This window comes from Wolffia australiana, chromosome 13 (genome assembly GCF_029677425.1).
Source record: "Wolffia australiana isolate 7733 chromosome 13, ASM2967742v1".
NCBI lineage: Eukaryota > Viridiplantae > Streptophyta > Magnoliopsida > Alismatales > Araceae > Wolffia > Wolffia australiana.
In genome coordinates, this window is record NC_135847.1 from 13,691,815 (window position 1) to 13,705,246 (window position 13,432).

Sequence of the window (13,432 nt, forward strand, 5' to 3'; positions counted from 1 at the left end):
AAAGGTATCGTTCGATGTAGTATGACGTACAGATGGAGACAGGCAACCGATTTTGAAGGTAGGAAGTCGTTTTCGGTGACATTATCCGCCGGAACCAAAGCTAATATTCTCTCTTTCTTAATTCGCCCACTTGATTTTATGGTTTATGCCACGACATTTTAACCACTTCCGTCGTCTGTCACAAGAATAAAGTATGAGAGTTTCCTATTTTTCTTTTCATTTAAAAATTACATACGTTTGCTAACTTCTTTGGGTCTCTTTCTAGGCAGATGAGCGTACGTTATTCTAGGTGTTTTGGCAGGGAAATGACCACATATGACGTTGATAGACGAACATAGAGCTTTGGAAAAGTCAGTCTTGCGGCACCTATATAAAGGACGAGTTCCATGAATTCAGCGCCACCCGTTACAACTTATCGGCAATCATGGTTCGAAAGGCTCTTGTCAGTGCTGCTTTCCTTGTCGCCTTGGTGGCGATATCCATGTCCGTTGCAGGCGCGCAAGTGACGAACACTACAAAACGTGAATGCCCGTTATAATTACAATGATAACTTTCTTATGCTCTCTAGCGAAGGATTGTTTCTTCGTCTTTCCTTTTTCTTGTGGATCTATTCTTCTGCGGTGATTGAAATAACCCTTTTTGTTGCACGTTTCCAGTCATGGTTGCAGTTACTACGCAGGAATACAGAAAAATAACCATTTTCTATATACCAACTGGTCGATGCTGCGGTCAGTGTTGTACCATCGATAATGGAAGGTGCCTCAAATGCTGCGCAGCATGGTCGAAATCGGTTCCATTTTTTGTGTCTCTCTACTGTCCTAGATGTTGCATCTGGTCCCGAGGATACTGCAGCTCCTGTTGTCCTTAGACCGCGACAGTCCATCTTGATTCATGCGTTTCTAACCATGAACTTGTGTAAGCGTTGACTATGACGCAGGCCTGAAGATTGTCTGTGAAACGTGTCAGTTTGCCATTGGTTGTTTTCCGCTTTCTCTAGTTTTGAACGTGGATTCGTTCACGGTTTATTAATATGGAATCACAACTCACCTCCGTGGCCACAAGCGACAGTGATCATGGCTACAATCCCAGGGAAAGATATTCAGATGTTTTGAAGAGTAAAGAACCACATCTTTCGAGAAGATATCAGATGTTTCGAGAAGATGCTTGTCGATCCTGCAATTTTTCTTACATAGGGCAAAAATATATCTGGAGATCTCATAGGTAAAGTAAAATAAGAAGCGCACGTAGTACAAATAAGCACTGTCTTTCCTCAACACTTATCATTTACTAAATCAATTGCATGATTTCCATGTCCTGCATTTTCAAAATTCCTTATAGAACTTGCTTAGAGGTTTTCTGTGATAATCTGATCCTGTGCCTAATATTCGGTTTGGAATCTTATCCTGTGCCTAATAATCTTATCGGTCGTTTGCCTGAGATGAAGGTTTGGAAAATGCACTGATTAGCATAATCCTCTCACAGAGCAAGTAATATCTAATCTCGAATGAAATGCACATGTTTTTTGATAAATCTCTGGTAAGAACCTAAGCCAAAGTTCCCAAATTTTCATCCTCAGTCAATAAATTATTAGGATCAATTGTTGCAGTAATAGGTATACGATCAAAGTAATGTTATTCCTAGCACATAATAATTTGTCACGCCAAACAAATTCTAGATGATGAATACTCAACTTGTGTTCCACGAAAAAAAATCAAAAGTATACTTTTTATCATAATTCTTGAGCGAATACGCTTTCTTGACAAGTGATTTCCTATTCATCACCAATTATAGTAATTCCACATACATATACTAAGGATTATATATGTGCTCGTCGTCATGTTTGAGAACCATAATGTCATCATCTGCATTTTTCTAACCAAACAACAATATGGATTAGTAGAATCATGAAGTCAAACTCGAGAAGTCTGTTTAAGTTCATAAACAGTTCTCTCTATTTTGATTGTCTATGGAGTTCTCTTAAACTTTTATTTATACTTAGATAGTATTATGTATATCAGTAGTAAAATATAATAATGTAAATACATATCTGACATCATAGTAAAATAATTTACTCTTTGTTTTTACCTGTGAAATTGTTTCATAACAAAACGCCTCAAAATTTGGGTTATAATTTTCACCGATGGCTATTTTGATAGGAAAAAGGCATCTATTTCAAAAGATTTCTCTTTTCCTAGGGGATTGATATGATTTTCGACCTGTTATAGGCTTTGAGATCGTTCTCTTTCTCCACTATTTCTCCTTCCCTCCATTCTTTTCTTGGGATCTGCGTCTCTAAGATTATCATATCATTCTGTTTCATCGTTCTGAGGAATCCATAATGAATGTGATATGTAAAGATGTGAATCTTGATGAATGTGTAAAAAAATGGAGTTTTATATCGACAAGTTTCAAGGGTGTATATCGTTTTTAACGCCTCAGTAATAGAAGTGTTTTCATTCAAAACATTGAATAAAAACTCCCGCGATGATAAATTCCAAAACATAGGATAGAGAAATATAAATATGAAAGTAAATAAAATATTCTCTATAAAGCCTCCTTAATTGGAAGGAATGGACGGAGAGGAGAGAGAGGGAGAATGATGCATCGCACTATCCTTCGTAAAACCACCAGATATTGCATCAGATGAAAACAAGAAGAAGGCTTGCGATCAGCTCACTCTGGAGAAACATCTAGTAATCATAACATCAACCACATGCTACCACATATACCTCTAACAAAGATGATACAGTGGAGACACTTCAAAGAAGGCTTTGGCTAGCCTACAACGTGAAAGATGGTGAGGAACCATGGATATTCTTGTATTTGACTTCTCTTCCCTTAGCTAACATTGGCTTCTCTTTTAAACCACAAGTGCCAATACAACTTGAACTTTGTTTGATGTTAAGTTATGTTTATTTTGATATATTACTGCATCTGCCCAACAGATGTTTGCTGCGTAGAGTTTGAGAGTCCTGTAATTAGACCTTAGATATATAAGATATTGATGCATTAACTTATAATGGAGAAGGAAAATACTGTGGAGCACAATGAGTACAATGGACTGAATATCCGTAGATATCTCCAAAATTCATAATGACGGGTGGACGATAACATTGGTTCTAAATATCCATATGTGTAGAGGAAAAAATATAGTGACAAAAACATCTCCCATAGGAAGATTTATCTCAAGAGAAAAAAATTAAACACCCTCACACAGGTATATCAAATAATTTAAGGCTTCTCACACACACATTGGCAAGAACTAGCAAAAACTAAGGAAATATTGAGATAGTTGTGCCACTTCACCCATTACATAAAGGGATTCCTGGAGGAAAATTGATGTGGTGCATGTTCAACACCCATGCAGAGCATGGTGCCATGTCTATGGTTTTCTTGTGCTCTATTGAACGATGTACTCATTGAATCCGTGCCAAGTATGGTGTACTCATTGAATGCGTGGAAAGTAGAGAAAATATCCAAGGATGTAGGAGATTTGTGTCAACTAGTAAATTTTGATAAGCATCAAATTTAAAACTCTGGAGTTGGCAAGATTAACTAATAATGTAATATTGGGGTCGATTTGTGTGCCTTCTTTCTTGAAAACTCTTCCATATATTGGGTGTTCGTGTCTAGACTTTTGATAGAGGAGTCCATGATAGTTGCCCCTCCCACCTCAGTAGAACTTGTCTCTATAGTGGGCTTCTTTGAACATTGATTGGACTTTCACCTTCACCAACTCATACAAGTTTCTCTCTTCTATGATAGGCATCGAATCTATTGGTTGTATATGTGCATCCATATCTCTTCGATCTTGGGGATTTCGGGTGAACCGTGGAATCTAATAGGATAGACCATATTAAAGGTGCGAGTGTTGTTCTAGTCTATCAGGATGGTAACTTCTTAGGTATTTAGGATGAATTTACCTAGACTGTTCTAAGGTCCACGATTTTTGTGGTTTAACTATAAGTCCTCACATTAAAAAAAATTCATGCCAACTAATTATAGAAGATGAAAAACTAATTTATATTCCATGAAAAATGATGCATAAATATATTATTGTTACAGTTCTTAATCTTATAGGTGTTCTTGTCTGGTGACCTCTTTACTCATCACTACAATTCATATCACATACATATACGTAGACTTTTCTCTTCCCTCATTGGTTATAAGAATCATAAACGTCATCATCTGTGCATTTTTATACCAAACAACATCATGGGTTATAAGAATCATGAAACTCTGTGTTTATGAAACACAAAGTCATCATGTGTGCATTTTTATACGAAACAACATCATGGGTTATAAGAATCATGAAATTCATACTTGAAAAGTCTAATTATGTTCATAAGCAGTTCTATTTACTTCTATTTGTAAAATTGCCTTACATAAATACATTTCTTACATCCTTTAACAATTTTTTATTCTCGTTATTGAATGGTAAATGATGAACTATTTTCATCCTATTTAATTTAATTACATGTACGTGTGTCTCATAAAAAAACACTCTGAAAGATGGTTATAACTCTAACTGATGGACTTTTTTATTGTAAAAATGTCTTAATTTCATATAGTTTCTCTTTTCTAGGGTAATGCTATGATTTCCAATGTGTAATTCCTTACTCTGTTATTTTTCCTTACCACTATTTTTTTTCGAGGATAATAAGTTGTTAAGGTTCTACTGACATTCTGTTTTGTTCATATCAAGGAATATATAATGAGAATGAACTAGTACATCTTGATTAAAAGGTTGATAAATTTATTCCAAAGCTCTTATAATGTGGATCTAAACACACATGCATGTCCCTTCGCCCCTTATTTAGTTAATATTACTATACATGAAGAGTGAATGCCAAAAACTTTCCTTCAAGCTAGAGCAAACAAATCAAACATTTTCAATGTGTTTCTCGGGTCATCTTATGAGACAACACACAAGCTCTCGATGATAATATTTCTGCATTGGTCTGAAGCTGGGTCATACATAAAATGTTCTTTGATTGTACATAAAATTGAGATGATCCCTGAGAGAACCTTGTCACTAACCACAATAAAATATTCTTAATGTGCCTAGTTTGTTTGTGAATTGTATAATTCATCGGTATGAAAATGGCATACACATTATTATGATCCATCACCATTTAATTTTGAGGGACTCGTGCTTCTTGGAGAATAAGATGGACCCATCTCGCCTTCCATGATATATCGTATTCGGCACAATATTTTGTGTAAGAAATAGAATAGGAAGACTTTTTCTAAATGTCTTGGAATGAGGAGTCGTCCACAAGTGTCAAATATTTTTATATATCTGAGATTCAAGGGTTTATAAGTACTTGTAGGGCTAAAATTTGTAACTTCCCAATAATAGAAAGCTAGAATTTATAACTTCCCATTCAAAACACAAAGAAAATTCTCATGATAAAAAATTCAAAATAGAGGATAGAGAATAATAAATATGAGAGTAAAGAATATCTTAAGAGAAACATCCTAAGTTGGATAAAGAGGCGGAGAGAGAGAGAGAGAGAGAGAGAGAGAGAGAGAGAGAGAGAGAGAGAGAGAGAGAGAGAGAGAGAGAGAGAGAGAGAGAGAGAGAGAGAGAGAGAGAGAGAGAGAGAGAGAGAGAGAGAGAGAAAGAGAGAGAGAGATGAGAGAAGAAGAGAAGAGAGAGAGAAGTTACTTTTGAGAACATCTAGTCAATACAAATTCAATCACATGTTTCCATACATATTGTGAACAAGGAGGATACAACAAAGGTGCATCAAGGGAGGATTTAGCTGGCCTCCGATGTGGAAGATTGAGAGGAACTATGCATATTCATGTATTTGAGTTTCCTTCCCTTAGCTAAATTAGACTTCTGATTTAACATGATGATGTTGGGATCAAACGGCTCGTGTTACAACATTGGAGGGCCTAAATGTCTACGAGAAATAGGATGACGATTGTTGAATTCCTAGGGGTGACTAGCTAACTAATAGGGGAGGGTGAATGAGTAGTGTTTAAAATTTTTATCTTTTTTATGTTAATTTTTTATTCCTTGTTATTTGTCTCCTTTGGGACTTTCTTGAAAATTGGCGGCGGCGGCGCCAAGGACAATTCCGGCGGCGGGAGGCGGTTAGGCTGATTCCACGGTCGGAGTTGGCCGAAATTCTCTAGGAAGGATGGGAAAAGACTCTTGAACACTTCTTCAAACTTTTCTTGAAAATTGGGGGCGGCGTGGCTGGCAGCGGCGGCGGCGATTCTTGAATCCGGCGGTTAGGATCAAGATCTTCCAAGAATGGGCAGATCCGGCTTCTCCATAGCGACCAGATCTTGGGGGGCAGACTTGACACACTACTCCTAACCGTTTCTTGGCAAGAATGGCCAAGGAACGGTCGTCTCCTTGCTCATGGAAGATCAGCGGCGGTTGGGCGGCGATCTCCTCCAAGAAGCTCCAAGAATTGCTCCAATGCTCCAAGAAAACCAAGAATGGGACTCTCAAATCAATTTATACCAAAGAGATCAAAGTAGGAGATTCTCACAAAGGTAAATTCACTCAATTGAAAGAAACTAACACTCAAGGAAAATTCAAGAAAGAAATCACTCAAACAAGAATTCAAACACACAATTAAAGAATTGAAAATGCAAATCAATTCAATTCATCTTCTCATCATCATCATTCATACCAATGATTGGGCGCCACCTTCCTTATATAGTTGAAAGGTGGTGCCAAGTTACAACCATGCCACCAATAGTGTTTTAGGCTATTATTTAAGCCCAATTTTACAAACATGCTCAAAACTCATATTAGGAAGTCAACTGTTGACTTATTTGAGTTGACTTACTTTGGTCAACCCTAGCTCCTCGAGTTGGTTGGTTTCAGTGTTGATTCGTCGGATGGTCCCCATCAAATTATATGTTAGATATGAATTCAATCCATGGTTAAAGTTGATTATGTGATTATCAACTATTAAAGTCATTAACTGGTGGGATTGTATGGGCCTAGCCGGTCACACGCAAATGGTTCTTGAGAGGTGGGTTTAAATGACATTATGAGGGGTATAATTGCAATACCCCAAATGTCTATGAGTTACCCAAATGGTTTGGGTGCAGGAAGGCAAGCCATTCTTAACCCTTGTCATTCCTAGAAAGGTGGAGTTTCTCTCTCCTCTCTCTTCCCTTCATGTGTTAGAGATTTTGAGAGAATTCTTAGAAATTTCAAGGAGAAGCAACCTTCATCAATGGGGAGGAATCACCTTGATGGAAAGAGAGCCGCATGGAAACAACCAGAGGCAGATCACCTTTGAGGCTAGAAAGTCCATCCTTCTTCTTCAAGGTCAAGGATTACATCTCTCTTCAAGGAATCAACCACTTCAATGTCTAAGGCATGTAAAACCGTGGGTTTCTCAATTAGAAAAGTTTAAATTGATGGTTTCATCATCATCTTCTCTCTCTTTCTCCATCTCTCTCTCTCTCTCTCTTCCTGAGAGGTTGGTACCAAATCACACTCCAAAGCAGCACAAAATGGAGATAGGATGGGGCAGAAAAATACACCAATGATGTGGCTCATGACAGAGAAGTTAGTGGCCAACGATCTCCCTTGCCTCCCCTGCAGGACAAGAAAAAGGGAAACGATAAAATAATGTGCTTCAATTAAAAATAATAATAAAATACTTCAATTGGTTTTTAGTGAAAGTGGACGGAAAATACGCCATTCTTCTTCCTCTATCATGTACGGCCACCTAAAACCCATGTCAGATCTGATTCACTCATTTCGTCTCTATTCTAGTAACTGTTCATATCCAGGTGAGAGCTGCACACTGTTTTTTTTTAAAATTATTTCTAAAGCAATGAACTGGCTCCACCACGTGTAGTTCAATCTCCTGTTCGTGGTGCTGATTAGTCTAGATGGATATTGCACCCAAGTTGAACTTTTTTTCAAATAAAATAATATGGGGTGTAGAAACTTTTATCTTTTTGTGGTGGGAAGATCGCCAATGATTTGAGCTTGGAGTGCCACAAGAAACGGATCTTCCTGTTTTCACATTTTATTTCTTTATGGGTTTGGATGATTTTCAACATTATTTAATAATTTCATGCCACGCCTAGAATCCTGGAAAAAAGAACATATTAATAATGCCAAAGTGTCAACATGTATACTTCTGTCAAGAAAGAGAGAGAAAACGTACTTTTACATGAAATTATACGGACACATGCATTATTGACACTGTCTGAAACTCATTATTGGGGATCGTTGTGGTTCTTTAGATTTTTTTCTGAATAATCTAATGACATCCAAACATGGAGGAAAAGTAAAAGATACCATAATGTCAATAGTCCACATCTATATTTGTTTGAAGAGAAAGAGTTAATTTGTGCTCACTATTGGGGCATGTGGAAGTTAAAGTTTCCAATAATTCTTCTAATAACGTCCAAACAAGAAGGAAACAAGGAAAAGTTAAAGGTACCATGACATTAAAAATATCAATATCCATTTTTTATTTCAAGAGATAATCTGATTTCTAGATGAAATAACGTGACGTTGTTTGTGCACAAAAAATGATAGGGCCTGTAAATAATAAAAGATTTACTTGTGATTAATATTTGTTGTTCTTCAGATTCTCATTAATTTCATTTTTTGCTCGTTAATGTTAGACGGTAAAAGCAAAAGGTACCATGATATCAAAAACTCCAGATCTATTTTTTTTGTTCCAAGAGATAAACTGGCTTCTAGATGAAACATATCGACCTCGTCTTCATGGGGCCTGAAATAGGAAAAGTAACATTCCTGTTTAATTAATTTTTTTCTTGCAAAAAGGTAAAAGGCAAAACATGAAGGTCCCATGATATCAAAAACTCCAAAACATAATATCTCAATTGTTTCAAGAGATGAAACAGCTTCTACATGAAATAACTCGACTTCTATAAGTGTAATAAAATTTTATTAACGGGTCCTTAAAATAAGAAAAATGAACATTTATTTTAAACAAAACCGATTCCGACCGAATGCTTAAATATTTATTGTTCCTCAATAATGTCATTTTTTTTTTGGTATTACGGCAAGGGAGAGAAAACCAGCGGCGGTTTAAACCGCCGGGTTGTCCAGCTGGCGGTCGCCGCACCGGCGAGACAGCTCACCGTCCCGTGGCCCCGCAATATTTCCGAGTTGTGGCTGAAAAATCGTCCACGTGGGGGACCACGTGGGTCTGGGCCTCATTAAAGCGGTGGCCCACCGGTGACCGGATCTCAGATCTGCCACGTGGGATGCCAGCTCAGTCGGCCCACTTAGGATAGCCCAAACAAGCACTGGGCCCGGCCTTGTTACGTGCCAAGCAGGCTCCTTTCACAAGCCAGATTCTGCGTGGCACGTGACATTTTAATGCCCATTAGGCCCATTAACACACACCCCCCATTCTCCCCTATAAATACTCCCCAGAGCTTGCTTCTTTTCAACTTGCTCTGCTCTCTTCACCATCTTCTTCTTCTTCTTCTTCTTCTTTGAGGCGGAGAGTTTGTGAGAAGAAGAGATGGGGAGCTACGAGGAGCCGTTGATCTGGGATTCTAGCGCGTCCAACGGGTTGATCGCGAAGGGTGGAGACGAGGTGGCGGTGCAGGTTGCGGTTAACGGGAAGACAGACGTGGTGAGGGGGAGGACCAGGTTTCACAAGGCCATTGAGAAGGATGGGATAGTGCTTATGCCTGGTTGCTTTGACGCTTTGTCGGCGGCCATAATTCAGAGGACCGGCTTTAGCGCTGCCTTCATCTCCGGCTACGCCGTCTCCGCCACCCTCCTCGGCATGCCTGACATCGGCCTCCTCACGTATGCTCATCATCATTGTCGTCATCATCATCATCATCATCATCATTCTCTTTCTTCGGCTTATTATTATTTTCCCTTGTTATCATCTTCTTCTTTGTTTTCTTTCATTTTTTCTTCCTTTTCCCCATTAATAAGTTTTCTTCTTCTATCTTAAATGAGTATTATTTCCACTTTTTTTACTGTCCTTATCACTTTCAAGTTCTTCTTATGATACTAAAATTTTTAATTTCTTTTCCTTTTTTTCTTACTTTCTTCTAACTTTTCTTCAATTCCTTTTATCTTAAATGATTATCATTTCCACTCTTTCTTTATTTCTTTCTTCCTGCTTCAAATTATTCCTGATAGCCTTCTTCTTTCTTCTTCTACTAATAGCTACTTTTTCCCCATTGATAAGTTTTCTTCTTCTATTTTAAATGAGTATTATTTCCACTTTATTTACTGTCCTTGTCACTTTCAAGTTCTTCTTATCATATTATATTTTTAAATTTTTTTTCCTTTTTTGCTTTTATCTTTAATGATTATCATTTCCACTCTTTCTTTCTTTCTTTCTTCCTGCTTCAAATTCGTCCTGTCACTATTATTCCTGATGGCCTTCTTCTTTCTTCTTCTACTGATAGCTACTCTTTCTTAACCATCATCATCTAATCATCATCACTGCCATGAATATTCTGCAAACTATTATTCTTATAAATATCATTATCATTATTGTTATCATTGTTCTTCCATCATACTCTTCTCGCTCTAATGCTCATGGGAATTTCCAGGCCGCCGGAGATGGCTGAACGAGCAAGGTCCATCTGCGCCGCCGCGCCCAAGATCCCCATCATCGCCGATGCTGGTAAAGATCAAATCTTGAAAACGACGATATTCCCGAAGTTAATCTACCATGATTTAACATATTATCGCACGTAAAGAAAGAATTACAGTTCTTCAATTATCGCTAATAAATCGCATTGATATGACGTTCTATCTAGACACCGGCGGCGGCAACGCGCTCAACGTTCAGAGGACCGTCAAGGAGCTCATCGCCGCCGGCGTCGCTGGCTGCTTCCTTGAGGTAATTAAACAAAGCCATTAATTTTCGATTATCTACGACGTTCAAACGTTGATGCATCTCTAACTCTCTCTTTCTCTCTCTAACAGGATCAGGCATGGCCGAAGAAATGCGGTAAGATCAGTGCGTGAATGACTCGTTTTTCAATTCTCTTTGCGAGAAAATAGCTGACGCTCTTCCTGTTTTTATCCTCCTCTCCATGAAGGCCACATGCGTGGGAAATCGGTAACTCTCCTCTCTCTCTCTCTCTCTCTCTCTCTCTTAATCTGTCTTTCTCTCTTTCTCTGTCTTTGTCTCTCTCTCTAAGTCTTTGTCTCCCTTTCTGTATCTGTCTCTCACTCTGCCTTTGTCTCGCTTTCTGATTCTCTCTCTATTGTTCTCTTCGCACATCCTGAAGTTGGCCTTATCCTGAAGTCCCTTTCTAGTAAGTTAGAATGGAATAAAATTTTCTCCAATAAAACTTTTAGGACCCATACCTTTGTCGGTTACCGTATCCATATAATCCTTTATCCGAATCTCTCGAAACCCCAGGTTTGGTTAACTGAAAATAAACTCAGACTCTACGTCCAACCATTTACAACACCCAAATCCAGGACAGGGACATAGAAAGCAGGATAATAGATCACAGGACAGAAACCGGTTATATCTCATTCCGTCCAACCGAAATCCTTTTCTTTCTCATATTACTTCACTTGACATTCATCCTAAAGTCCCTCCGTCCCATCATCAAGTACCTCTCGACAAAGGTTTGCAGAAGAATGGCAGGCTAAACTCCGGAGAGCCCTACAAAATATCCATTAAAACCTTAGAACAGAGAATAAAACTCGCCTGAAACCTTCACAATTATTAGTTACCGTGTATGTATAATTCTGGCAATGTGAAGGTGATCCTAAAGTCTCTTCTTCCCATCATCAAACTCCAGAGAGCCCTATCAAATCATCCATTAAAACCTTAAAACAGAGAATAAAACTCTACAGAAAACTTTACAATCATCCGTTACCATGTATATATAATTCTAGTAACATGAAGGTGATCATAAAGTCTCTTCATCCCATCATCAAACTTTGGAGAGAAAACATGTACAATCATCGGTTACGTGAAGGTGATCCCGGCGGCGGAGCACGCGGCGAAGATAGCAGCGGCGAGGGAGGCAATCGGCGACGCGGACTTCTTCCTGATCGCGCGGACGGACGCGCGGGGGCCGAACGGGCTGGACGACGCCATCTACCGCGCCAACCTCTACTACGAGGCCGGCGCCGACGCGTGCTTCGTGGAGGCGCCGAGGAACGACGACGAGCTCAGGGAGATCGGACGGCGGACGAAGGGCCTCAGGATCTGCAACATGATCGAGGGAGGGATCACGCCGCTGCACACGCCGGAAGAGCTCAAGACGATGGGCTTTCACGTCGTAGAACACTGTTTGACGACGTTGTACGCCGCGGCGAGGGGGATGACGGACGTGCTGAGGATTTTGAAGGAGGCGGGGACGACCCGCGACGCGCTTCACAAGGTCGCCACCTTTGAGGAGTTCAACAAGCTTGTTGATCTCGGCTCCTGGAACGACGTGGAGGCCCGCTACGCCAAGTACGAGCCCCCCGTCTTGGGCAAGGAGTAGAGCGGGGAGATGGCCTGCTGTGTCTCTCTCGCTGCTTTCGTGAGTTGGGTTTGTTTGTCATCTTTGTATCATGGCGATGCATTGTTTGGGTTTTCCCTTTTTTTTTTTCTCTCTCTTCTTCCTTGGGATTGTTCCCTTGTCATGAGTACTGCCGTTTAGGAGGTGATAATCTGTAATTTCATACAATAATTAAACCTATCATTTGAATTCCAGTTTTGAGGCTTATTTAGTCTGTAGGGAGTTGGTCTTCCTGTGTCTCTCTCGCTGCTTTCGTGAGTTGGGTTTGTTTGTCATCTTTGTATCATGGCGATGCATTGTTTGGGTTTTCCCTTTTTTTTTTCTCTCTCTTCTTCCTTGGGATTGTTCCCTTGTCATGAGTACTGCCGTTTAGGAGGTGATAATCTGTAATTTCATACAATAATTAAACCTATCATTTGAATTCCAGTTTTGAGGCTTATTTAGTCTGTAGGGAGTTGGTCTTCCTGTGTCTCTCTCGCTGCTTTCGTGAGTTGGGTTTGTTTGTCATCTTTGTATCATGGCGATGCATTGTTTGGGATTTCCCTTTTTTTTTTTGCTCTCTCTTCTTCCTTGGGATTGTTCCCTTGTCATGAGTACTGCCGTTTAGGCGGTGACAATCTGTAATTTCATACAATAATTAAACCTATCATTTGAATTCCAGTTTTGAGGCTTATTTAGTCTGTAGGGAGTTGGTCTTCCTGTGTCTCTCTGGCTGCTTTTGTGAGATGGGTTTCTTCTTCCTCTTTGTATCATGGTGATTCATTGTTCGGTTTTCTTTTTCTCTTCTTCCTGAGGATTGTTCCCTTGTCATGAGTGCTGCCGTTTTGGCGTTTAGGAGGTGACGATGATGAATCTGTAATTGCATACAAGAATAAACCTATCATTCGAATTCCAGTTTGAGTCTTATTTCGTATGTAGGGAATAGGTCTTGCTGTGTCTCTCTTTCGTATGTAGG

At 39.3% G+C, this 13,432-nt stretch overlaps 1 protein-coding gene across 1 annotated transcript; it reads left to right on the top strand.

Moving 5' to 3' along the window:
• The first annotated feature begins 9,425 nt into the window (after positions 1-9,425).
• Positions 9,426-12,671, top strand: LOC144710939 (carboxyvinyl-carboxyphosphonate phosphorylmutase, chloroplastic-like). Its single transcript, XM_078584789.1, has 6 exons — positions 9,426-9,790; positions 10,555-10,628; positions 10,765-10,847; positions 10,934-10,958; positions 11,050-11,069; positions 11,947-12,671. Exons 1-6 carry the CDS (start codon positions 9,498-9,500, stop codon positions 12,457-12,459), a joined length of 1,008 nt encoding a protein of 335 aa, XP_078440915.1. The 5' UTR covers positions 9,426-9,497; the 3' UTR covers positions 12,460-12,671.
• The last annotated feature ends 761 nt before the right edge of the window (positions 12,672-13,432 follow it).

Coding starts and splice junctions, on each gene's coding strand:
- LOC144710939 (XM_078584789.1), top strand. CDS start 9,498: ATGGGGAGCTACGAGGAGCCGTTGATCTGGGATTCTAGCGCGTCCAAC. Junction 10,848..10,933: donor TCGCTGGCTGCTTCCTTGAG/GTAATTAAACAA, acceptor TCTCTCTAACAG/GATCAGGCATGGCCGAAGAA. Junction 10,959..11,049: donor GGCATGGCCGAAGAAATGCG/GTAAGATCAGTG, acceptor CTCTCCATGAAG/GCCACATGCGTGGGAAATCG.